At 49.2% G+C, this 22,614-nt stretch overlaps 1 protein-coding gene across 1 annotated transcript in view; it reads left to right on the forward strand.

The window, feature by feature from the left end:
* The first annotated feature begins 214 nt into the window (after nucleotides 1-214).
* Nucleotides 215-22,614, forward strand: part of LOC129146026 (EF-hand calcium-binding domain-containing protein 4B-like) — a 29,791-nt gene continuing 7,391 nt past the window's right edge. Inside the window, 7 exon segments of the mRNA XM_054696787.1 lie at nucleotides 215-235; nucleotides 2,360-2,450; nucleotides 4,590-4,685; nucleotides 7,084-7,271; nucleotides 13,651-13,722; nucleotides 16,140-16,185; nucleotides 18,445-18,551. Coding sequence (XP_054552762.1) covers nucleotides 234-235; nucleotides 2,360-2,450; nucleotides 4,590-4,685; nucleotides 7,084-7,271; nucleotides 13,651-13,722; nucleotides 16,140-16,185; nucleotides 18,445-18,551 — 602 coding nt within the window. The 5' untranslated portion in view covers nucleotides 215-233.

A 22,614-nucleotide genomic window follows, 5' to 3' on the forward strand; every position in this document is an offset into this window, starting at 1 on the left:
CAGTCCTTCGCCTGCTCAGTTTTGTGGTTTTGCAAACAGGGTGGTCCCCAGGAAGGGGAGGTTCCCTGCCCCACCCAAGGGAGGGTGGAGCTGAGCAGCAAAAGAGGAAGCTGAAGAAGAGACTGAGGAAGGAAGGAAGCAGGATGGAGCCAGGAGACCTGGAGGAGGCGCATGGAGCCTAGAGACACGTGAAAAACTGCGCGTGTCTTTTGGTTGTGGACTGGGTGACACAGATGTGGGTGAGACCCGTGGGGAGGTGACCATGGCAGCTTTTATCTTGATGTTGATTTTGCTCTTTTCCTTCCGGGCTTGTCTGGTTGTTTGTGACCCTTTTCTGTGGGTCCCCACTGGAAGATGTTTTAGACTTGTGGTAGACTTTGGGGCCTTGTTCTGGGCCGATCCCATATGGATGGACTTTTACCCACGAGGGGATGGGTAACTTTGGGTGCTTCATTTAGAAACTAGATTCTTTGCCTTACCTGTATTGTTTCCTAGTTTTATTAAAGTTCCTTTTCATTAAAGTCTCATATGTTTTGTGTTGATGCGGCGGATGGCAGAACCCATTTAGAATAGGCAGGTTTGCGGGGTTTGGGCTGCCCCTCTCCCTGTCCTATAACAGATTCTGCAGGTCTGGAGAGTAGCCAACCAAATGGCTCGTTAGTCATTGCATGTGGCAGAGGTCTTGGTGCATGTGATATAAATGGTGCGCAGCAGATAGCAGGTGAGGAAGGGCCAACCGTGGTCTTCAGGGCTGCAGGGTAGGCCTGGCACTGGATTAGGTTAAAATGGTGGAAGGCTCAGGGGAATAAATACATTCCCACCTTTGGTGTTGTTTTCAGCGATCTCCAGAGTACACTTGAGAACTGACAACCAGAACTGTTTCTTCAATTGTTAAACCTGCTTATCTGACTCAAAGGCAAAGGGGGCTTCTCAGCTTTTGAGTTTAAAATGACAAGAGCCAAAATTTAAGAGTGTTAGATGTTCAAACCAGAGCTTGAGAGTCACAACATCAACTTATTCCCTGGAGTCAGAAGTTCTCTTAACAGCGGAGAAAGCAGACAGCAAGTGAGGAGCAGAGAAAAGATATAAAAATGCAATTCCCTAGCAGTGTTAATGTTTTGGGGTGATAACTTCCAGGCTCAGTTCAAATGCTAATACCTGATCTTTCATGTTTGAATGTGGAGGAGCATTCCAAGGAGGATCTATTCCTGGGAGAGAGGAGAGAAAGCCCCAGGGATGACCTTCAAACATTGTCCCCATCACCATGTTTTTCTGTATGTGATGTAGGAGCAGAGCACTCAGGTGCCTACTTTCTTTTTTTTTTTTTTTAAAGATTTATTTATTTTTGCATACAAGAGCTGGGATACAGGCCAGAGGTGTGGGGGATGAGAGGATTCACTAGAGACAGAGTGGGGAGCAGAACAGGCAGATTCACTGAAATACACTGCTGAGGGGAGCAGCGGGCGAGACAGGAGAGGTCTGCTGCGCCATGTGGGTCGCTCCCTGGCTGGCTGGGGATCAAACTCGTGCTGCAGTGGCTGTGGGTAGCTTTATAGTGCTGTGTTTTAACCCCTTGTGCCACCAGGGAGGCCCTACTTTTTGTCTTCTTTAGAGCAAGGGGAGGATGCTGAGCTTGGGGATGAGGACACCTCATTAGCATCACCAGACTTTAACCAGCTGGCCCTTCTCACACTGTCTGCCTGAGGCCCAGTGTCTACAATGGTGTGGGCACTTGGAAGGAGTGACCCCTTTCTTTTTGGGGGATGTGGTGCTGGTGGGTTGTTATTATCATCATGGAGTCTTTTGAGATCTAATGAGAAATGTATCACACAAACAGCTTCAGGAGACTCTCTGATAATGCAGCATTAGACAGTAGCCAGGTAGCCAGGTAGAGAGAAAGCACCCAGAGTGGGAAGGAGAGAAACAAGAAACTAAGCAGGAAAGAAGTCTACACAGTGTAACTTGATATTGCCTAAGGCATAGGGATCATCCGGCAAAGGGTGGTGAGTATAACAGAGGCCAGGAAAATGGTGTTAAAACCAAACAGAGTAGAGAGAAAGAGATGGAGACAAAATAGCGTTGCCAAGAGGCATGTGACCCTCTGGGATTGATGGGCAAGAGATAAAGCAGAGAGGCCACCCAGCACTTCACAGCAGCCAGAGCAGGTGCTACTGAGTCTCAGTGGCCAGTTAATCCTGAGAAACCCATCCTGTGGCTTTGCTTGAACTGACCCATGCAGACACCCCCGCCACCTGCAGCTTCAGATGAGGTTCTGGTGCCTGAGCTCCAGCATTTTGTCACTGTGAGTGAAAGCATCTCGGTTTAGACCTCATCAATCTTTCCTCTTGCCACCTTGCAGGAAAATTGCCACTTATGATGAAGAAATCCAGCATCTCTATGAAGAGATGGAGCAACAAATCAAGAGTGAGAAGGAGCAGTTTCTCCTGAAAGTAAGAGTCCACTCCGGGGGTTTTGAGGGCCAGGTTGAAATACCAGCTACTCTGACTACCTCCCCCCAAAATAAGGGTGCAATGCCTCCACCTATGGTTCAAACCCCTGCCCACAGGTCACCCTGAGCCTGGCCTGTTGCTGCAACCCCCTCCCTCTTCACAAGACATGTTGGTTTGATCCAATTTTTAATGTGACACTGTTTTGGATTATCCACACCACGACTTCATTTATTATCCCAGATGTCATTCAGACTGAGAGGGAGTCTAAATGCTTTCCAGAAAAAGCCTGTCATGTCTTCCAGCTCCAGCCCTCAGGAGACTTGTCAGTGTTTCCAGACCTCCCTAGTTCTTTTTTGGAGCTGTGAAACATTCTGGCTATCCCTGGCCCTTGACCTGGCTGACGTCTACTGTGCACAGAGCTCATCACTCCCTACTTAACAGACCCTACAATTGCTTTCTGAAAACGGTGGCCTTTCCCCGTGCTGCCTTCACCCCAAATGACATTCCATTGCGAGGGCTGGTACCCTGGGTACTTTTGCTTCCTCTGCTAGGACCATGACTCGAGGTCAGAAGTCCTAGCTAGGGAAAGAAGCAAATTCCAGAAGCAATAGGGACACTAAGGCATGGGGATGAGGACTTGGAAGAGATCAGAGGAAAAACGTCAAGGACAAATTCGTATTGTGTAAGATGACCCGGCAGTGCAGCCTCACCCCTCACCCGCTTTTCCCTTCTCAGTACCAAATGCCTTCCAGGCTCGGTGCTTAAATTTATGCCTCTTGCAACAACATGGAAGATAGATAAACACATAAGGTGTGTTTGGTCACGCTATTAAGCCCTTGGATGCACGAGTTTTGCCTGGCCATAGCTTTTATAAGGATAGTGGAGTTAGTGTATGGCAGCCTGGAAAAGGTCAGACCCTCTGGCCAGGGTTTGGAAACTGCCTCTGCATTTGACAACTGGTTTGACCACACGGGAAATAACAGATCATTTGTATGCACTGGCCCCGGGACAGCAGGCCCTGCGGAGCTCTGTGCGGGCAGGGCAGGCAGGCGCTCGCGTCAGCACGGACGTTCTGCAGCTGCGCCCATCCCTGGCACGGTCCGCGGATGCCAGCGACGTGAGCAGCAGCCAAGCCCAGTGAGGCGAGTTCCCTGGTAATAATGTCAGGAGCAGAAACTCCCAGTCAATCCTGCTTCTGCCATCAAATGTGGTTGGGATAAGGGCCATCACAGACTCTTCCACAGCTCAACTTACCTGACCCAAACAGGCAGAGAACCAGGTGAAGTCTGCAGGTGGGGAGGCCAGGTGATGTCCTGAGCCCTTGTCGGGGGTGGCCAAAGCTCTCTGCCCCCAGAGCTGCTGCCCTCCTTCCTCTGAGGCTGCCCTGGCACACCCATCCTAGCACCGGGACACAGCTGCTCCCCTGGCACGGCCCCACAGCTTCCTCTCTGGGAAAGAGAGACCTGGGGAGGCCGTGGCGAGTTGCATGCAGGTTATAATGTCTTTTCTCTTTCTGGGGCTGGTACTCCCCTGTACATCAGCAAGCAGAGTGTTATGGATGGTAAGGGTTTTTTTCTCTACTGTGAACAAAGAAACAATGATCTAGAAGAAGGAAGCGGGTTAGCTGGGCAAGGCCAGGGTGAGAACTTGTGTCTCCTGACACCCACATGGAGCCCTGACACCAGGCCAAGCTCTGTGGAGACATCAGGCATCCTGACACCCCCATACTTAGTCCTACTGCCAGCGCCCTTCACCCCTGTGCTGCCAGGGCCTCAGCAACCCTGAGTAGGGAAGGCCAGTTCTGGGAGGAGCAGGCCCAGGAGACTCAACCACAGTGGGAGCACAGTGCCCCCAAGCCCTGGGCGGAGGGAAAGGTGCCCTTCAGTTTCCAGAATGAGGGAAGTTGAAAGGGTTGAATGACTGTGCCCACAATGGAGACAAACATCCACACATCCACACAGCCCCAGTCCAGTGTGCCCTCAACTCACATTGCCTCCATTTGAGGGACCACACCTGCTCCTCCCTCGACCATGGTCACACTTGGTTGTGGGCTCAGCCTTCAAACAAGTTCCAGGTGGGGAAAAACATGTCCTTCCCAGGTGCACCAGAGCTCATGTGTCCCTCTGTCCGGCTTGGCAGGACACGGAGAGGTTCCAGGCCCGCAGTCAGGAGCTGGAGCAGAAGCTGTCCGCCAAGGAGCAGGAGCTGGAGCAGCTGGTGCAGAAGCAGAAGCGGGTAGGCCTGTGCCGGCCGCAGAGGGCCTGGCTTGCCCCTCCATCCTCTCTGGCTTCTGCCCACTTTCCCTGCCTTTCACTAAAGCACATTTTTTTTTTTTTAAACTCGAGAGGAACCATTTAGCAAGACAGAAAAATAGCAAAAAATAGTGAAGTCACAGGCAATGGCAAGATCAAGCCTTCACTGCTCAGGGCCCGCAGTTTAGGGGTTCTCCCTGGAGGTAATGCGAACACAGCAGAACAATGCCCAGGAGCTTCCAGGACCCTGAGACTTCCTTTGTTTCCTACATCCTGTCTAAAAGAAGAGGGGTGCTGGGCCTCCCTGGTGGCGCAGCGGTTGAGCACTGGGTTGCGAAGCTTCCCGCAACCTCTGCAGCACCGGTTCGATCCCCGGCCGCCAGGCGAGGGTCCCACATGGCGCGCAGACCTCTCCTGCCGCCCGCTGCTCCCCTCAGCAGTGTACCTCGGTCCTTCTGCCTGTTCTGCTCCCCGCTCTGGCTCTGATGAATTCTCTCACCCTCCCACGCTTCTGACTGTACCCAGTGCTTGCATCAATAAATAAATAAATCTTTAAAAAAAGAGAGAGAATAGGGGTGCTGAGGACATTGATAGCTTGGAACGGGACTGCAGACAGTGATGATGTCTTCTGCCAGGGTGGCCATGGACACCTCCAGTTGGAAGGAGGTCTTCAAAAGTCAGTTTTTCCAAACCTGTCTCCCCATGTGCCTGGATGAGATTCCTCAGCCTCACTGGTGGTTGTTCCAGACCCTCATCCCCTACCCCAGAGGGGTGCAAACGCCAGGAGGTGGGCTGGGCAGAGTAGGGCACAGGGCCATGTCCTTCCACGATGGCTGAGGACCCTGGCTAGTTGCCCAGGTGGAATGATTGCCTAGGTGAACCTCAGGTTTGCAGCCACCTCTACAGAGCAAGGGCTCATGGCGGGGAGAGACCAGGATGCCTTGATCACTCGTTTGGTTTGTCTGGGGCTGGAAGGAACCCAGCCCTTGAGAGACTCAGGCACATTGCTTCCATGCCAATAGAGGGGGCTGTTATAGCAACACATTAAACCATGCTTGAGAGCACCCCTTTCTAAAGCTGGAGACCTCCACTCCAAGGCAACCCAACCTATGGATTTTAGTGTCTTTCCTTTCTGCAGCAAGATGATTTCAACACCAGCAATGTCCTGCTGTCCTCCCATTCACCCCACAGCCCCACCTTGCTCTCCAAATTTTTCTCCTCATCACTATTATGCATTGGTTTTTACCAATTCGATTTACCCCTCAAATGAATAATTGTCACTCGATTTAATTACTGAATGCTTGCCTGATTACACAGGAGCCTCTTGAGAATCACACAAAATTCCCTGTTGTCACTTCTTCCTCCCCTTACTGGCCACATTCATTAAACTAAATTTATTATGATATATTTGCCTTGGTTTGATTTTTCCTCTGGTGAGAGTTTGGAAGCTCTGCAAAGCATAATCGGCAGCCAAGAAAAGCTAAGTTAGAAAAATGCAGGGTTTTTTGTTGCTTTAGGAATGTAAGAAAAGGTATATGTTTGGTATGACCTATATTAGCTATCTCCTAAGAATTTCCAGGTTTCCATCTAGCATTCAAACTCCTCTAGATAAAGGGAATTGGACTTATTTAACTGAGAGATGACATAGGGAATAAATAGGTTTACTCTCCATATTCAAAATTGGGAAGGATGGGTTATGAAGAATTCTACTCAGCTGGTCTCCAAATGAATCAAGGGCCAAGGAAAAGAAATGAACTTTAAAGACCACAGAAAGGGACCTCCCTGGTGGCACAAGGGGTTAAGCACCACAGTATGAGGCAGTCCGCAGCCTCTGCAGCACAGGTTCGATCCCCAGCTGCCAGGGAGTGGCCCACATGATACAGCAGACCTCTCCTGTCTCGTCTGCTGCTCCCCTCAGCAGTGTGTTTTGGTCAGTCTGCCTGTTCTGTTCCCTGCTCTGTCTCTGGTAAATCCTCTCACCCCCCGTATCTCTGGCCTGTACCCCAGCTCTTGTGTACATAAATAAATAAATCTTAAAAAAATAAAAAGACCATGGAGGGATTTAGCCTAGAGCTCATGTCCACTGATGAGATGATTGCGAGACCATTGAGAAGATGACAGTCATCATTATTTATTTTGGAATAAGAGACACAAATGCATTGTAGAATTTCCTTTCTTGGATTGTTTAGCACTCTGGACTATTTAGTTGCCATTTGAGAAGGAGAGGCACAATGTGAGCAGGAGGATGAAGCTTATTGAGACTCAGGGGCAAGGAGGGGTGGCAGGGATATTCCTGGCCCACCAAGGGAGGGCTGGGCCAGCAGGCTGAAGGTGGTGTGTGCTCATCACTCCCCACTGTCCTCTTCCCCATTCCTTTGCAGCTGGAAGGCCAGTGCACAGCCCTCCATAATGACAAGGATGAGACCAAGGCTGAGAACACCAAGCTGAAACTCACAAACCAGGAGCTGGCCCGGGAGCTGGAGAGGACCACCCAGGAGCTGCAGGCTGCCCAACAGCAGCTGGAAAACCTCCAACAAGAGGCCTGCAAACTTCACGAGGAGAAGGAGATGTGAGTGTGGCCTCTGTGCACCCCAGCCCTAGCAGCTGCTCTCCTGCCCCACCCCTGTGCGCCTGCAGCCTTCTCCTAGACCCTGGATTTGGGATCCTTGCTGCCTGTCACTTCCCATAGGGTTCTGAGCCTATTAAGCAGGCCAGTGCTGTGGCACATTCCCTAGGATGGACAAGAATATACAGGCCAGTTCTGGAAAATTGATTGTGTGATTAGGAAGACATGCTATTCAACCAACAAACCTTAGGCTGGTTTGTGAGAAAATGCTGAGTGAGCCGCAGACCATGCGTGCCCGGCATAGTTGAGAGACCAGGAGACCAAGGTGGCGGGAATCACGGCAGGGAAACAGGACTAGTGCGCTCCAAGCCTAGGAAGACAAATCTTACTTATTTGGGTGAGAAACTTGTCCATGTTTCCTTTACTTTTTCACTTGGCAAACCATTCTCGAAAATGACTCCATGGTCGGTGCCGTGTTAGGCATTGACATATCTCGCAGATGCCCATGCCTGGTGATCGCTCAGGGTGCCTTTGCAGCAGCTGACCTGCTAGCGCTATTCCTATCAGCTCCAGTGGTTCCGAGGTTTTAAGTAGCTGTCCCAAGATGCTAAGTGCTGGGCACACCTAGTGCTAGAAACCCTCCCCCGCTGCATAAATGAGCAACCGGGAAATATTAACGAGGGAGCAGGACTGGCCATCATGCATTCATTCATTCATGGACTCATTCATTCATGCATCTCCAAAATGTAATTGAGGGCCTGGTCCTGACCTAGGTAGTAGGAACACCTGATTTCAGAGTAAAGGGCAGGCCTACTTACCAATGCCTAATGCTTTACCTGTGATAGCTCCCCTGATTCAAAAATGGAAGCCCATTCTCTGTCTGCTGCCCAAATTTAGGTCCTTCTCCCTCAAGCAAGTTGTTCTGCTGTCTGGCTCATTTGTAGTGCCTGTATTATTTAGGATTGATGGGCTGGAGTGAGGGGGAAGAGATGTGTTTGGATTTGGGGTTTTACCTTAGTAAGATATCTCCAGATATTCCCAAGTAGCTGATTTAAAACAATACGCCTCCATCCCAGACCTAGGATGGCCTGTGGAAGGACAGTGTATTTCATTGTAAATGAGCAAAATCAGTTCCTCCTCATTGCGAGCAGGTCAACAAGGCATAAGCGCTTAACTTTACAAACAGAATTAAGGATTCAAGCTCTTTAAATTAAGTCAAGTTCTAAAAGCAACAAACATCTGAAAGCACAAGCATTAGAACAGCAAATGGAAATAAGCAGCCAGGGCTGGAGCATCAGATCACAGCATGAGGATTCAAATCTTTCTGAAGTCTTATCTTAATTAACCAAGCCAGAGACATGGTCTCTGGAGGGTGGGAATTGAAAAAGAGAGAAGGTGAGATATGAATATAAACAATTAGTAAAATTAAAATGAAGAAGAAGGAAGAAAGAAAAAGAGGGAAGGAGGGAGGGGTAGGGGGAATAAAGAAATGATTCCAGAACCTTCTTGAGTTGTTTTCAAGAAGCTTGGAATGTCTTGTACATCTGGAAAGCATGCTGGAGCCCAAGTGAGCATGTCTTATCCAGGGAGGTCAGAGAGAAGGACTAGAGAGGCTTAGCTTGTTCTCTCTAGAATAGAATCCCAGAGGAGGGACTGATAGTACCTCAATGCTCTAATCCACCTCTTCCTTTTATAAATGTAGAAATGAGGTTCAGAGAGGTGCATTGACCAACCCAGAGTCACACAGCTAGTGAGCACCAGAAGACAGAAACAGAACCACCACCTCCTGAGGGCCTGCACCTCCTTCCCCTGCTGATGTGTGGCTGCCTGACACTGCACCGGTGCAGCCCAGAGGAGAGAGAACAGGGTTCAGAGACAAGCACACTCAGTTCTTTATCAGGTAGAATTTTAAATGGGTAAAGCATTCCTGTTCTCTGAAGTTGCTCAAGGAAGAACTAGATTTGGACAGAAGATAAAAGAACAATCAGGCTGGGGTAATGTAAAGATGAAGGGGAGCTGACCCTCGCACCTCTCTATTATGTTAATGAATTTTATCTGGTGTAGGTAGTTCATTCAAAAGATCATACCCTTCAAAAGAGGTTTTCCTCCCTGCCTTAGGTGGCTATGACCCAAGGGGGCCATCCATCATGGCTTCTTCTGGATTCTTCCAGATATTCTATGTGTGTATGCACACACACACACACACACACACATTTTTCCTTTATAAAATACCAGCCCACCATTTTCTGCATTTGTCTGTACTTTTCACTGCAACAGGATATTTTGGAGAGTGTAAGGGCAGGACTGGATACAGTGCAGGTTTTCTGATCCCATGCAGACCGGGTAAAGGAGGAGTCAGAGTCCTCAGTAGTTTTGCAGGTTTTTTATTTGGGGTTCACCAGGCATATGGCAGGCAGGGGTGCTGGCTGGGGGGCTGGGAGGCTGGCAGGCCTCCCAGCCCCCAGCAAGTCTTTACTCTATCTGGGCTCTCTGGCGTTCTCTGCTTCTGCTTCGGCTTCTCCTTCAGGTTCTGCTGCTGCTGGCTGGGGCTGCTAGCGTCCCCCCGTGACGCCGCCCTTAAAAGCACAGTCTTAGCTCAGCTGAATCCCATCTACCTATGCCCACACCCTATTCCAGGTGCCCGCCATCAGGCATGCATTCAGGACAAGGATCCATCATCTATCCTGATGGCGGAAGGGCAGAAAAGCCTGACATTTTCTTTACCCTACAGTCCACCCCCTCAGGGTTTTCTGCCATATAGTCTATACATATATACACAATTTTCTAAGCAAACAAACAATGCAGCCATGGCCCACAAAAGCAAATACATCAAATAACAAAATACAACATAACAAAATACAACAGAACACAAATAAGTCCAGGCAGGGCACCAACCAAGTGCAAAAGACAATTATTGGTACCAGCAGATGAGCCACCAAATCTGCTGCCGAAGGCACTGCTCATACGAGGGAGGGGAAATCACACACGGCATCTGCTATAACACACCAGGAGCCGTCAGGCTTCCTGGCCTTCTCTGGCTGTAGTCTCGGCTACAAGGCACACACAGCATCCACCCCCAGGATGCACTAGCTCTGGGATTGGCAATTTTATTCTGTTGGGGGTAATCGCCAACCCTCAGGGTTTCTGTCTGCAGTCGCTCCAACACTCGGCCTTCATGGCCACCCATGCGACTCACAGACCCCTGCACTCAAGCCAACCCACTGCACAAGCACATGGGTCGGGGATCCAAACTCTGCATTCGGCTTGGGCTCCACCCCAAGCCACATTCCCCACCCATCCCCCAAGGACAGGTTCCTCAGCTCCTCACCCTCGCTCAAGAATGAGCAGGGCATCACCCACAGGTGATTTTACGAGACTCACAGTTCTTCAGCATACCCAGGCTGCTTAACAGCCGCTCAGGGCTTCTCAACTTATCATCAGTACCAGCTTTTGCTTTCTCAGTTGGCTTTTCTCCTCCACCTGGCCACTGGGCATACACAGGCTGCTTTTGGCCATCTAGGCCCACTGGCCACCCCCAGATTCTCAAAAAATAAACATAACCTGCTAAGGTCCTCCGCCTTCTGGCAGGATTGTCAGTCCAAAATCATCAGTTCATCAGTCTATCAGTCCATTGGCCTCTCCCTGCTTCAGCAATGGCCTGCTGCCTCAGGGGTCATTGGCTGGTCCTTTCCGGTGTCGTTGGCTGGTCCTATCCGGTGTCGTTGGCTGGTCCTTTCCGGTGTCGTTGGCTGGTCCTTTCGGGCGTCTCCTTCACGCCAGGTCTCATCCTGTAGCTCGTGGACGTATCCATCTTTTATACCGCCATGGTGCCTCCAGCGTCGTCACAGGCAAAGTCTGTTCTCCTTAGTCCCTCCAGGTCTTCGGAGGGCTCCAATACCCTTCTGCATGGATCTTGCCGACTTACGCCAATTGTAAGGGCAGGAACGGGGCACAGAGCAGGTTTTCTGATCCCATGCAGACCGGGTAAAGGAGGAGTCAGAGTCCTCAGTAGTTTTGCAGGTTTTTTATTTGGGGTTCACCAGGCATATGGCAGGCAGGGGTGCTGGCTGGGGGGCTGGGAGGCTGGCAGGCCTCCCAGCCCCCAGCAAGTCTTTACTCTATCTGGGCTCTCTGGCGTTCTCTGCTTCTGCTTCGGCTTCTCCTTCAGGTTCTGCTGCTGCTGGCTGGGGCTGCTAGCGTCCCCCCGTGACGCCGCCCTTAAAAGCACAGTCTTAGCTCAGCTGAATCCCATCTACCTATGCCCACACCCTATTCCAGGTGCCCGCCATCAGGCATGCATTCAGGACAAGGATCCATCATCTATCCTGATGGCGGAAGGGCAGAAAAGCCTGACATTTTCTTTACCCTACAGAGAGAATGCCATAGCTCATCCCTCTCCTGAAAACAAAGTCAACAGCCTTTCCCTAAAGGCAGCCATAACCCCCTCACCAATCAGCACTACAAAAAAACAGCAAGTTCTTTCCTTTTCAGTGGACGCATTGCCTAGAGATAAACTTTTAGAATGTCTAGGTTAGAAGGACTTTAGTCAAATATTCAAATACCACTTTTTTCCAGAAGTGCCTTTCTTTTTGTTAATACACGAAAAATATAAATATGTATGTATATATCCAAATACATGCATGTTTACTAGACAAATGGATATAAATTTGCAATATATAATAAATGTGTGGATGTTTACACGTGGGTATGTAACTCTCACATCAATGGGTGTGTGTAACTGGGGGACCTGAAATGCCTTGTTGGTTAGGAACTGGCACCTGGGCCACACAGTCTGAGGACCTGGACCTCAGCTCTCCAGTGAGTGACTGTCCTTAGCAGGAGAAGCCTCCTGCTGGCCCCTGTCCCTGCCTGTGCCAGCGAGGAGTGGGCCCCGGCCTGGCCAAGAGGCAGTCTTGGCTCCAGGCAGCTCCAGTGAGCTCTAGCCCACGTAGTGCCAATCAGCAGAATCCTAGACTGGGGTTTAGGGACCCGGTTTGGATAATGGGAAATACACTGTTTTCCCTCAAGTTGAAATTAAATATAATTGCTAATAAAATGTTAGGAATCCACAGCTCTGCAGGAGCCAGGGAAGTTTTGTTGCTTAATTAGGATTATCTGAGGTAAACTTCAAATTTGATTCAGTGTTACTATCGTAAATTGGCTTTATAATTACCCAAGAAAGCGGGGAGAAGCCACAGATACCTCTTAAGGAATTGGGTTATTGTGAGCTTGGCAAGGGAGCCCTGGACCCAGCAGGCTGGTACCATTTCTGCCAGCTCCGTAATGACACAGATGGGCCGCAGATGGCTGCCCTCACCCTGCCCAGGCCGCCCATCCAGGTAGCCCGTGGCAACGGACCCTCTAGGAGGCTGTGTCTTATGGTTGGGAAGGCAGCTCTTTGGATCCTTTGCAGTGAGCTTGGGAGGCGGTTTAAAATGTTCTAAGCCATGGTGCAGGGCAGAGAGGGAAGGCTGGAGGCAGAGCTGTGCAGCTAAGCGAGGGCTATTTGCCAGGTCACAGAATTCTGCCCTTTCTTCCCTGAGTGTGCTGATGCCCTTCAGCTGACTTCCTCCATCCCGCCTCCCTTCCTCTTTGCTGCCTTCTTCTCGCCCCCTTTTCTCACTCTCTCTCCTTTCCTCCTTCCTGCCAATGTTTGTTGACCCTCCTCCCTGTGGGGGGTCAACAGATGCAGACAACCCACTGCCTGAGCAGCCCGCGGTCACCTCAGTCACCCTGCTCTCAGCTCCTCTCCCCTTCCTCAAGACTCCAGTATGACTGACGCCTCACGCTGTGAAACAGCTGATTAGAATTCATTAAATCTCTGCTTTATCATTCGAGATAAGAAATCTTAAGTCAAAGAAATGAATAACAAATGGCGGAAATTCCAGAGATCTGGGGACCACCGACAGGAGATCTTCAGGAGAAAGTGCAGAAGGAGAAATGATTCTTCAAGAGCTCCTGGAAACAAACTAAATGAGCATCTGGAGTCATCCACATAAAAGTTCTGTTCTCACCCTCTGAGGCTGAGCTAGAGAAGAATATAGACGCTAATTCCCTGAACGCTGGGCTGGAGGGGGAGGCATTTGCAGCTGTATTGCAGGGACGTGTGCGGTGCCGCCTGACCCAGGCATCGATTGCGATTGCATGTGACCTGGGGAGAAGTCAAATTCCTTGATGGCCCATGGCTGTAAAATGGGGGTCATTTCCCCTTCCAGAGAGGGTGTCTGTGCTGCTGAATGTAGATCAGGCCTGCAAGTGCCTGCACACAGCAGACACTCTCTGTGGCATGTGAGCTCAGCCTGCTAGGCTCCAGTGTGCAGCACCCACCCAGGTGGCTCTCTCCCACAACAGTCACTTACCACTGCTGTTGCCTGCTCCACAGGGAAGTGTACCGTGTGACGGAGAGTATGCAGCGGGAGAAGTTGGGGCTCCTGAAACAGCTGGACTTCCTCAGGTATGCGGGCTTTGGATGGGTTCTGAGGGCATGTCCCGGGCACCTCGGTTGGAAGGGCCAGTCTGTGAGTCCTCCGGCCTACATGCAGAGGAAACATGGCTGCCAGGTGAGCACCTTCATCCACCTGGTCCCCAAAGTATTATTTGGACAGAGCCAAGTACCATCTGGACTCTCCAGTGTATAGCTCTGTTTCATGCTGCTTGGTCTCTACCTGGTACTTTGTAAAGTACTTGCTTACAGGAGAACTGAATTTATTGAGCATCTACTCAAAGCCAGATATTGGATCTCTTTCCTCTTCCACAAGACTTAGGAATGTAGGACATTACTAATGCAGAGTTAACGGATGAGGAAGCTGATATTAGAGAAATGAAGGAACTTAGCAAAAGTGATATAGCTTCTCATTGGTGGAGCCAGAATGGAGACCCATCTCTGGCTGATTTTTGTCCTTCCGCCAATATTCTGCTAATGTTTGTTGAGTGAGTAAAGGAGTCACAAATTAGGAACCAAAAACAGAGCCAAGGAGTTTCCTCAACCTGCTGAAACTCAGTGATAAATTCAAAGCTTGGTCCAGAATGTGCTAAAAACAAGAAACAAACCTGTGGGGAAAGATGGAATTTTCAGTTGTGTCTGTGGAGTGGCTCAGGCCCTGCCACCTGCCTGCCACACACCTCCTGGGTAATGGTGGTAACACAGAAGAACTTGGGGATCTGATTTTTAAGCACAAGTGGTTTTGAATCAGCTCCATTATGAAAGTTTTTTTTTTTCCTTTTCTAATTTGAAGTTTTGAAAGCCAGGGGAAGTCACTGCATCTGGTCCCTGTGACACTACCCAATTGAAAAGTGCTTTCTTTAAACTGAACGCCCTTCAGGTTGACTTCCTTCAATACATGGTTCCACAGGGTCTCTAGAACCGGGGAGACAGAGGAGGTTCTTTGGGGACCAAGTTCTAATCCATTGACAGAAGAGTGAGATTCTCATGAAGGTTTTGGTGGAAAGATGAGAACAAGATGTATAAGGACAAATTTGGGTTGGTTTGCTTGTGTCTCCTTTTTTTCTTTTGTCCTTAGAAAACATGCAAGGGCAGATTCAGTGAGAATGAGCAGGGGAGAATGACAGAATGATGGGCAGCACTTGACACACGCCTGCGGGTCTTTAATGGAGACTAGCATCAGCGCAGAATCACCCACCTGGAGCCCTTCTGGGCTGTCAAGTGGCTCCTGGATGGAACTCTGCCGGTGGGGAAGGCTGGAGGGGAAGACGCCACAGCAGACTCTCCTCCACGGTGAAACCACCAGGTGGCAGGAACCGTGGGCAAACAAGAATTAAGGACAGAAGCAGAGGGAGGGGTGTGGTGTGGTGTGGTGGGGTGAGGTGAGGTGTGGTGTGATGGGGTGGTGTGAGGTGGGGTGGGGTGTGGTGGGATGGGGTGTGGTGTGGTGGGGTGTGGTGGGGTGGGCAGTGGGAAGGTGGAGGTGGAGGGAACACAGGTGGTAGACTCAGGACAGGGTGATGACTTCACCCTAAGGCAAATGTGGGCAAATGGAAGCAATTGCAGGGCCATGGCGGTGGGGAAGCGGAAGGAGGAAGGCTGGTAACATCTACTTTGGAGCTGGATCTGGCTTCAGGCCTAGCACTGCCAGTCATGACCTTGCGTGACCTTGGGCAACTGATTTCAGGAACTGGAGTCTTAATTTTTTCACACCCACCTCACAGGCTTCTTTTGAGAATTAGGTGATACGAGTGAGTGCCAATCACCAGGCAGCGATGGGGAGGTTCTGCTGCCACCACCTTGGAAGCATTTCCTTAAATACTAATCATCTCCGGCAAGGAGGTGGAGATAGAAGGCAGGGAACAGTGCAGGTTGCTCCCTGATCAAGATGTGTCTTCCCAGGGCCCCCCAAAGTCCTCACCCAGCTACAAGGGTTGCTAACATTTCCGTCCCCACAGTGGGTCCTTCTGCCATGAGAACCCTACTTTGCTGTTTTCGGTGTTTATAAAATACACTTCTTGTGCCCCTGAACTTGCTCTGAAGTCCTGCTGTGAGCCCACCTGCCACCAGATGTGTGTAGCTGGGATATCATAGCCTGCACTCCTCCTGTTTCCTGCAATGCCTGGCAGGCCCGGGGTGGGGGGTGGGGGGCAGAGGTGCACAGGTGTAGCTGGAGCTCTTGGTGACCCTCTGGGAAGGCGCCCTCTAGCTGTAGGCTGGACCAGTGTTTGATACTGCTGGGCACCACAAAGCCTTGTGTATCCCCACCCCTGAGCAGATTAACATGCCAACTACCTTACACCACCATCCCTGAGGAGAGAGATTCAGACATTCTAGGTCTTCCTCACCAAGCCGCCCTGGGCACTCATCTGACCTGCAAGCTGATTTCAAGATCTGCTACTGAATAGATTTCCCTTTTCTGTCTACAGGGAAAGGAACAAGCACCTTCGAGATGAACGAGACATGTGCTTCCAGGTAACTGACCAGTGCAGTCTTCTCCTGAGGGAAGACCAGGGCTGTGTCAAGTGGCAGCCGGATCCTATGGGGTGGGCCCAAGAATGTCCCAAGTCTTGGGATCTGCTTTATCCTTTCCATGAGGCCAGGATGGTGGCAGATTATTTGAAAATGATAAAAATGCAGGGTGGCCTGCTGGGTAACAGTGCATTAATTTTCCACAGAGTAGCACGCTTTCCTCTTGGCATGAAGAGACTCAAATATTTGAGAGAGTCACACATGTCCTGGGTGCAGAAAGGACAGTTCTGTCCATGAGACAGTACAGTTGAAGTGCCATGCTCACTTTTAAATCAAAATGCTCAGTTTTTCCTTCATTAAAATGCTTCTCTCTTGATGAAAAATTTGCATTTATAGACCATTCTAGAGCAAATTAAAAATGTATATTTCACAATCTACATAGTTGATTTTATGAACATTTTTTACTCTCTGGAGATCCCTACTCCCCGATATCTGAGCACCAGACTTACATAGTTTCCCAAATAACACGGCATCCTATATTTATTTAAAACTAGTCACTGGGTCACGTGAAAGAAAATCTAGGCTTCCACAGGCCTTTACCATCTTCTCCTTCAGACAATCGTCGATGGATGCTCTGAAGGGAAGAAAAACTGGGGCAGGATGGATTGATGTGATTTTTCTAAATTATCAAGATTACATGCCATGAATTTCATGCATGTCCTTGGGCAAATTATTTGCCTCTTAGCTCAGGATCCCAGCTATCACCTGAGGCAACGAATCCCTATCTCCCTTCCCATGTTGTAGGGGTTTTTGAGAAAAACTCCTCGAAAGAGGAGGGTGATATGCGCTGGGCCCTTACCTAGAGAATGGTGGGCCTCCCCAGTGGCGCAAGGGGTTAAGCACAGCACTGTAAAGCTATCTGCAGCCTCTGCAGCATGAGTTTGATCCCCAGCTGGCCAGGGAGCAACGCACATGACACAGCAGACCTCTCCTGGCTCACCCGCTGCTCCCCTCAGCAGTGTAATTCAGTAGATCTGCCTGTTCTGCTCCCCACTCTGTCTCTGGTGAATCCTCTCACCCCTCACACCTCTGGCCTGCACCCCAGCTCTTGTATGCATTAATAAATAAATCTTAAAAAAAGAAAAAAGAATGGCTTGGATACGGTTGGCCTAAGGCAGTTGCATTAGGGCCACCTAGGCAGTCTCCAGGGCCCTCCTCCACACGGCCATTTCTGTCTCATATCTGAGTGGCAGCAAACATCACTGCCATCCACCTACAGGCACTTTTGGAGTAAGGCTGCAGCCTAGACTTGTTTTGATGATGATAGTGATTATAATTGTTTTAGAAGTAACAGTGAATTTATTTTAAAACTTCCAACTAAATGTCAGCCTAATCTCTTGGCCTCACTTCCCTTTACCTGCCAAACTCATTTTGCTTTGAAAACAGAACAGAATTAAGAAGCCTAATGGAGAATAGAAGGAGGGAAACTATTGTGTTCAAGCAGAATAATAATTAAAGATTAATTTGGCAACATTCTAGCTACACCTTCGGGGCCCTGGGAGCAGGGCTGGCCCACCTTCTCTCATTAGGGCTGCAGGGGAATAGTGGGGTGGCTGATTAATGAGCAGTTCTTCCTGTGATCTCACGCCCCTCTGCTCCCAGAAGACATCTGTCAGGGAGTCTTGGCAAAGGGGGCTGTGAGCCTCCTCTTCACCCAGGTTCTCCATCACAGATCTGTGAGCAATTTGTCTCCGCTCAGCCCACTCTCACGAAGCTCTGAAATACGGAATCGTGTGTAGCAGCTGTAGACAGGGGATGCTTCATTGACCCTGGCCTGGCTCCCTTTCTCATAGGTGGGTCTTTGGAAACAAATAGGCCTTACAGCCACACAAGAGCCTGATGTAAAACTGTCACCCTAATCGCTGACCTCACATTCCTTGCCTGATTGTAAATACTTTACCTATGCATTCCACATGATCTCTTGCAAGTATCAGTATTTCCATGAAAGATAATGTGGTGGACCTCAGATTCTAAACTGTGTGGGGGTGCGTTTGCTTAGATTATCAGATTGATGGAATTATGGTGAGAGGTGAGGGCCAAGGCAAAGAGTAGGCGAATGTTCCCAGGAGGCCAGATCATCACATGTGTGCTTCAGAGTTTGGTTTACAGCCTGACCTAGCAGTGGGAAAGTTGAGCCCTTTTCAGCTCAAACAGTGGAACAAGTCAGCTGCTTGCATCTGAGGGTATTTTGTGTTTCTGCAGAAAGATAAGGCAGCCAAGGCAAACATAGCTGCTTTCAAGTCAAGCTGGAAACAGAGATCCGGCTCCGTGATTGGCAAGTACATGGACAGCAGGGGGATTCTTAGAAGGTAAGTCATCGTCCATCTGCTCACTCTTTCTGTCTGTCTCTCTGGGAGCAGTTTCTGAGCCCATGCGGAGTGTAGACTGACCCTTGAGGTGTGGCTTTGGTGGAGAAGCCTGGGATCACTCCCCTTGAATCTTGAGAACATGTTCCGTAGCCTGTTCAGACACCCAAGTGGCATGTGCAGAGCAAACCCCTAGGGCAAGTCATTGCCTTTTGGGCCAGTCCCACCCTGGTGTGAGCCTGCAGGGGGACTGAAGAGTGCTGTCAAACAGCAGAGGAGAGAGAGGATGAGAGGATGGGGCCTGGAGATGGGGGAGTAGCTGGATGATACTCTGCTGTCTGTTGAGCTGGATGGAGGCACTTGGCTTCTCAGATGACTGTGAAGGGCTCTGATGTGTAATTAAAATGTCATACGGAATCACCAATAGTTGCACTCCTGTTGCAGATGAGAAGGGGGCCCATGCAGGGTAGACTGCTCTCAATGATCCCTGTTTAATTAACTCAAAAATAATATTTTGTTGCTGTTGGGCATCACATGATGAAGTTGGGTCCCAAAAGGAGTGGCTCATTGCTCATCCAAAGAGACCAGTTAGCTCCCTGCCCTCTCTTCTGGCACATACACCCCCACACGGAGGCTGCAGAGAGGCAGAGGCAGCCAGACCTCCAAGTAGCAGACCAGAGAGACAGTGTGTGAACTGGCTTATCTTAAAGACTCTGAGGACTGCAAGCCTCAGAGACACAGACATCGAAGGGGAGGTGATTCCAGGAGGGGATCACGGATGTCAGCGAGCTGAGCAGGCAGGTCTTTGGACCCAATCAATGATCATGAATTCCTTTTCTAAGTAGCTGAACTTGGAGGCACAGTTGGGAGCCAGACTTCTTCAATACAAGTTGTCCTGTTGGTCCATGGATGGAATGCTTTCATCACTCATTCATCCAGCAGGCATTTGCTGAGTACCACTCTGTACTGTGGGCTTGCTAGGCTCAAAGGGATGCTTAAGCCGCCATTCTGGCTATGCAGCTTTGACCTTTTCAGTACCATGTCCATCTGGCCCAGTCAATCAATTACCTAAACTAAAAGAATGCAAACTGTGGACCCTGTAAAGTTTCCTCACAAGTTAAACAAGAACAGGATGCTTAATTCCCTGGGACAATGAGTATACATCACGAGGCATGACCAGGAAAATCTGGGGAGCCTTTGACTGATATGTGACTTTGCGTCTCAGAGACTGATCAGCGGAATGCCTTGTTAATAAGATGGGGACCAGGAGTGGGGGTTGGAGGCTTGATTTCAATCTTCAAACATGGGCCATAAAACTGCTCCATAAAACTAATCTGGATCCACAGAATAATCTCCCCAAAGGCCTAGATCACCTAAGCATCCATTTGCTTCCTTCTAACTTTTTTTCTCCTGGTCCTACTGCCCTGAGACCTGAGTCTGTAAAATCACTCACTCAATAAAAAGGCCAGGTTCTGCCTTCTCAGCAGCATCCTGCTGTAGCAGTTTGCTCCACGACTCCAGATTCTTTGGCAGTGTGGTGTTGCCTGATGCAACACTATACCAGCTATTCTTTTGAGCTTTGTGAAGATTCCAAAGAGAAATTAGACATGCATCCTGCCATTAATATTCATTATTGCATGCCTACTAAGTGTGAGGTTCTGTGCTTGGTGCAGGGTATGCAGTGGCAGGCAAAATAGACCTGATCTCTGTTCTCAGGAACTTGTGCTTGAGTAGAGGAAACTGACAGTAAACAAGGAAGCAACAAATTGGGAGCCCTGATTCCAGATGTTGACAGAGGTGACGCTCTCCATGCTGACACATAGCATTTGGTGACAAAACCAAAAATGAAGTTAGTCATGCTAACTTGAAGGTATTACAGGAATGTCATCGTGCTTGAGAATTTCCCAAATAAAAAGCATATTCAAGAAATGCTTCACTTAGGGTCATTTCAGTCACTCTCTCTTTTATGGTGGCTACTCACGTGTGTGCACTTAGATGCACTCTTGGTTGGCTATGTAAAGAGAGTGAAAGCAGATGGGAATGCTAATTGTATTCTGAAGCGGATAAGCAGTTAATAAGCTTGTTAGATATGGAGAGCTTTTTTTTTTTTTAAAGATGTCAGCTTCTATTAAAGACAGTGAATTTATAAATGAGTGCAAGGGTCCTTGTATCGCTACAAAATATTTTATTTCAAGGAACCCAAACAAAGTCACCATTTTTGTGAGCAAGCACTGCATCTGAATTTATCTTTCAGAATTGCTCTTAACCCCAGAAGGCAATATATGTGCATTTTTTTTCCTTTCCCATCCTATTGTCGGTCCCTCAGAAATAATACTGTAAGAGAATTATTATAAGAGTTTGCATGGCCTGTGCCCTCTATCTGCTGTTTCTCCTTTTCCCTTTGTTGCCTCGGCCCTCATCCTCTTCCTCTCTCTTTCCCTGTCCTTGTGTGTATTTGTGCATGTGTGTACGTGTTTGTGAGTGTGCATGCACATGCATGCAGGCTGTGTACTTTTCAATTTCCTACATAAGACCCTCCCTGTCAAACTTCTGTTCCCTCTAAAACCTTCTCAGCTCTAGAAGGTTTTTTCTAGATGGTCGCCACGGCTGAGAGGAACTCCTGTGCCAGGGGCTGAGGGCTCTGCCTGCAAACCTAAAAAGACAGCCTGATTTCAGGCCTGTTTGCTCATCATGAAATGTGGTCCCTGGGGGTTTGTAGACAGCACGCTCTGCCTATCTCTTGCATTTGATGCCCATGATGAGTCACATTTCTTTAAAAAGATTTATTTAATTTATTTATGCACATACAGGAACTGGGGTGTAGGCCAGAGGTGTGGGGGGTGAGAGGATTCACCAGAGACAGAGCGGGGAATAGAAAAGGCAAATCTAGTGAAATACACTGCTGAGAGGATCAGTGGGTGAGTTAGGGGAGGTCTGCTGTGCCATGTGGGTAGCTCCCTGAGCGGGGATCAAACTGGTGCTGCAGTGGCTGTGGATAGCTTCATAGGTTGCATCTTAACCCCTTGTGCCACCAGGTAGGCCCCAATGGGTCACATTTATGAAGAAACTGAGGCCTGAAGTGCCTCAGCTAGGGAAACACAGTAAGTAAGGACTGGCCTTGGGCCCAGAGCTATCCACAGCCACTGCAGCACCAGTTTGATCCCCGCTTAGGGAGCTACCCACATGGCACAGCAGACCTCTTCTGACTTGCCCACTGATCCCCTCAGCAGTGTATTTCGTCAGTCTGCCTTTTCTGTTCCCCACTCTGTCTCTGATGAATCCTCTCATCCCCCACACAGCTGCCTGATTGTTAGCCAGCATCTTTCTTCATGGATCTGTTATGCTCCGTTCATCACAGCCTTTACTTCTCCTTCATAGCACTTCTCACAACTTGTAAAAGTGTATTTATTTGTGTGGTTATGACTCTAACCTCCCAATGAACCAAACATTCCTGGAGGACAGGGATTATCTGTCTATTCTCGAATGTATTTTTAACTTAATATCCAATAGTAATCATCATTCTCATCACCGTCATCACTTTCATCATTACTTTCATCACCTTCACCTCATTTTTATTATCATTATCACCTTCATCTTCACCATCCCCTTCATCACCTTTACGTTCACCTTCCCCAGGATACACTTAGTACAGGTGTCTCCAACTAAAGAATGCAGGGTCTGGGCCTCCCCTGTGGCGCAGCGGTTGAGCGCTGGGTTGTGAAGCTGCCCGCAGCCTCTGCAGCGCCGGTTCAATCCCCGGCTGCTCGCCAGCCACCAGAGGAGGGTCCCACATGGCGCGCAGACCTCTCCTGCCGCCCGCTGCTCCCCTCAGCAGTGTATTTCGGTCTTTCTGCCTGTTCTGTTCCCAGCTCTGGCTCTGGTGAATTCTGTCACCCTCCCGTGCTTCTGACTGTACCCAGTGCTTGTATAAATAAATAAATAAATAGATAGATAAATAGATAGATAAATAAATAAATAAATCTAAATCTAAAAAAAAAAAAGAATGCAGGGTCTGGCTTGCCCCCACTTTTGGAGCTCTCTGCCCCCAGGCATGGTGATTTGCCAC

This window comes from Talpa occidentalis, unplaced genomic scaffold (genome assembly GCF_014898055.3).
Source record: "Talpa occidentalis isolate TD23 unplaced genomic scaffold, MPIMG_talOcc4v2.1 talOcc4.16, whole genome shotgun sequence".
NCBI lineage: Eukaryota > Metazoa > Chordata > Mammalia > Eulipotyphla > Talpidae > Talpa > Talpa occidentalis.